Consider the following 4,153-nt stretch of genomic DNA (forward strand, 5'->3'; position numbering starts at 1 on the left):
TCACTTTCAACGCCGATTGTTTTTGGTAATCAAATTCCACATTGTTCCAAAAGGGGAAACAAACTTTGAAGTTATATTTTTGACAAATTACAATCACAGACAATCAAAGAAGGCAAAATGTTCATGGTTCGACTATAATCTTCCCAGTAGCATGGCCATCAATACTTTTGGCCCAAGCATCCTCGGCTTTGCTTAGAGGGTGCTTCGAGTCAATCACGGTCTTCATTTTCCCTTCTTTCACTAGATTCACCAAAAACTCCAAATCCTCAGCTAATTTTGGGATCAAAAAGAGTGGCACATATTGCTTCTTCGACATGGTTACTTTCTTAACTGCATAAGTCCATATGGCACTAGGCCCTGGCGTGATATCTATCACCTTCCCGTTTGTGGACAAATTTGGTTCGAATGTCGAAAATGGGATACTGGTTGCGCAATGGATCACAGCATCGTATTTCTTACCCGACGGACTCATGAGGGTGGCTCCTTCTGGAGTCTTGTAGTCGAGAACCTCGTCCGCTCCTAAAGATTTGACAAAGTCTATGTTTCGGGATCCACATGTGGCGGTGACATGAGCCTTCCCAAGCTTTGCCAACTGGACTGCATAGTGGCCAACCCCACCAGATGCTGCTGTGATCAGGATGTTCGCCTGCTTGCTTGTGCCATCCAGTTTCAACCCCGCATGATGAGTTAGAGCATAAAGAGCTGTTAGACCTGGCACAGGCATAGCGGCTGCTTCAGCTGATCCCACTTCTAGGGGCCTTTTCACGGTCAGTTTCTTATCTGCAACTACGAATTCAGCAAGTCCACCTCCAGTCTGAAAACAACATAAACCAATTACTTTTCATGTTTTCAGGTAATTGAAGTAATAGACTGGAACGTTATTGGTTTGTATACAAAAGATAAAAAAATACTTACCGGATGGCTGAGAATCGCAACAACTTTGTCACCCGCCTTTAAATTCTTGACTCCTGTTCCAACCTCAACGACCTCTCCAGCAACATCAGTAGCTGTTCAAGGTACAAACTATCAATTATTAAAAAGCCAAACTCTTCTCTTATATATATACAGAGATATAATTCATCAAAGCAATATTAGAATACCAGGAATGAAAGGGAACTTGCGGGGCAGAAAAGGCCGAACCGTTCCTTTTTGAATTTTCCAATCGATAGGGTTTATACTAGTAGCTTCTACTTTTAGCAAAACCTCGTTGTGCCTTGGTGATGGTACCGGGACTTGGACATGCTGAGAACATATAAAATAAGCTAAAAAATTAAATATCAGCTCAGAGGGACGAAAAAACAAGACTCAACCTTTAAACCGGCAGCGCCACCGCCGTAAGAGTCATACTGAAGAGCCTGCATGAGTTTTCCGGCCATTAGTACGCAGTAGAGTTCTTGGCTTTATGTGGAGAGGCTGAAGGGGCCGAGTAAAACTTGGAAAAATAGTTGGATCCAAAATCTCAAAGCTATTCTGTGTTGAAAGGAAAGTTTTAAAGAGGTGATGGAGAAAGTGTTTTGAGTATTTGAGAGAGTATATTAGAAAGTATATTACTTTGATTTTAGTTTGGAACAACTTCACAGAATCTTGTTACAAATGAGAATAGGAGGATGTATTTATAGCCTCCAAATTACAAAATATCTAAATCCTTAATCTAAGACTATTCCACCATAATATCTAGATTATATTATTATAATTATCTAGATAGTTCAAATAAAATATCTAAACCTTAAAGGAGGTGGAGATTTTTTTAACTCTAGATAAAAATCTAGAACTTGGATTTGGCCTAGTCATAAATAACTAAACTTGATTTCAAAATTAAGTGATTCAAGTCTAACTTTCAACTCTATGCTTTTTAAAAAGTCTTCCTTGATCTCAAACATACATATACATTTTAAAATTTGAATAACAAGACTTTTGGTGGTCTCATGTAAACAACGTACAATAGAAAAATAATTATTATGGTTGAAATGACAATGACAATAGGAACGCAAAATTTTTAAATTCACTAGTTGGCTAGTTAAGATTAGAAGATCATCTGGAAAACATAAATGAGCGGATAGTGATTCGTAATTAAATTTCCCTTCCTCCTGCTGCTTTGGTTTCGGAGGACAGATAGGGAGAAATAGGATATCCTTGGACAGATAGGGAGAAATAGGATATCCTTGGACTTTCTTAGGCCTCTTTTCCCTCCGAGATACCCTTGGACTGTTCCATACTTCCATTGTAGCCAATTATGTGAAGTTAGGAGTACAAATGCAAAGAAAAAGAAACCAACCTTAATAATGAAAATCTAGGAACAAAAAAACGAGTTCAGATTACAGAATTGATCCTTCAACAACATTGGTAACATTGCAAAAGTTTGTTTTAAGATCTTCTCTTGGGAAATGTGGGTTCTTCTTCTGTTACGATCATACAACTCCATAGCTAGCAGACAATGTTTTAGCATCAGATACTAATAAATGTACTCAATCAGTTTAAGGAAAAAAGACAGTGAGTGACAGTATCTCTCCTAGACTCATGCCCACAAAGGAAAAAATGAAATCCCACAAATTTTTCAGCTAAGCAAGCTATCTGAGTATCTAACATGAACTGGGACAAACAACACTGAATTCTAATGAAGACAATGAACAATAAGATGATCAATGCAACACAATGAACACTAAACTTGACATTGAGCAAACTTTTAATGAGGCTTCAAAACCAAACAACAAGTAAAAGCAGAATGTTTTATACCCAAACAGCAAGCAAAAACCATTAAAGCTCATATCCATCTCGTCAAGTTCAGCCAAAACCATTAAAGCTCATATCCATCTCATCAAGTTCAGCCAAAACCACCACTAAATCATAAAGTAGAGATTAAAAAACAGGAGGACCAGCCAATCGAATCAACCATTAAAGATCAAAAAAGAGCTTAGAGCATTAAAACAGAGCACACTTTATAAACATAACCCTAGTTTTTTTTTTCAAATCTTCTACGTCACGTTTCCTCTTTTCCACTTAAGCTCTTGCGATAGGGCCACCAATGTCTTCGTCCCATCCGTCCGTACATGCCACTCTCAAGTCCAATGCTCGCACAACCGCTAATAACAGGATTTTCGCCACAGACCTCTACTCCGCCTCCCTCTCGGAAGAAAATTAAAGTCGGAGAAACCAAAGTCACTGATTGTCCAAAACCCTTGTTACGGATCCTGTTTCTGATCCCACAAAACCCATATCAAAGTCTAGGGTTTTGAGCCAAGGGTTAAAATTTGATTTAATGAAGAGCAAAACTGGACTGCTAAAAGAGAAACCTTGTGAGTTCGATCCTGAAATAGTGTGTTTGATCTGATTTCAAACGAGAGTGGCCACACATTATTATCACTAATATTCTATGTAACATGTTATCGCCACTAATCCTGATGATTTACTCGCTACTGTCTATCTCGCGGCGAACCAGATCGCCCCTGCTCATGAAGGACTATGTTAAGAAATCTCTCACTCACTACTCAGATCAACGAACTCCCAACCTCACAATCTCTTTCCAGTGTATCGCAAACGCTTTGAATCAAAGAGAAGAAACGAAACGAAACAAAAGGAACAACGAACACACGCACAAGATTGTTTATCCAGTTCAATCAGATCGATGTGATCTAACCTACGTCTGGGGCCGAATCAATTCCGCAATCCACTATATCAAAGATTGTACAAAATACAGAAACAGAGCAGAGCTCAACAACAATGGAGTCTCTCTCTCTCAACAACTTTCTATTACAAGAGATAAGAAAATGAAACGACGATGGTGAAGAGATAATGATCTGCTACGATTAATACCAAACACAGCGTTTATATGACTAAGCCTCTCTCGCGAAAAGAGTATTAGTCTTCCTCTTCAAAACCCCGGTTCAATAACTTCCACCAAACCAGATACTGATTTCCACTAACCAGCAACTAAACCAGCTACTGAAATTGAATCAGAAACCATACCTCTTAACACTCCACCTTGATCAACTTTCATACATCCTCTAGTGAACTGCACAACTTGAATTTAACCTCCGGCTTCATAATATTCAAATGATTACTCGATCAGCTTTAGAAACTCTAAAACTTCTGAACTGGTATACCTTTGGTAAGCATATCCGCAGGATTCGAAGATGTATCAATCTTCACAACTCCT

The 4,153-nt window shown here is 38.7% G+C and overlaps 1 protein-coding gene across 1 annotated transcript; it reads right to left on the reverse strand.

Moving 5' to 3' along the window:
* Nucleotides 1–1,586, reverse strand: LOC104732967 (chloroplast envelope quinone oxidoreductase homolog). Its single transcript, XM_010452578.3, has 4 exons — nt 1,311–1,586; nt 1,101–1,242; nt 916–1,007; nt 1–814 (listed from the first exon to the last, which is right to left on the reverse strand). The coding sequence occupies exons 1-4, from the start codon at nt 1,374–1,376 to the stop codon at nt 122–124; spliced, it is 993 nt and encodes a 330-aa protein (XP_010450880.2). The 5' UTR covers nt 1,377–1,586; the 3' UTR covers nt 1–121.
* Nucleotides 1,587–4,153: the final 2,567 nt, after the last annotated feature.

This window comes from Camelina sativa, chromosome 12 (assembly GCF_030686135.1).
Source record: "Camelina sativa cultivar CO46 ecotype springtype chromosome 12, ASM3068613v1".
Lineage (NCBI taxonomy): Eukaryota > Viridiplantae > Streptophyta > Magnoliopsida > Brassicales > Brassicaceae > Camelina > Camelina sativa.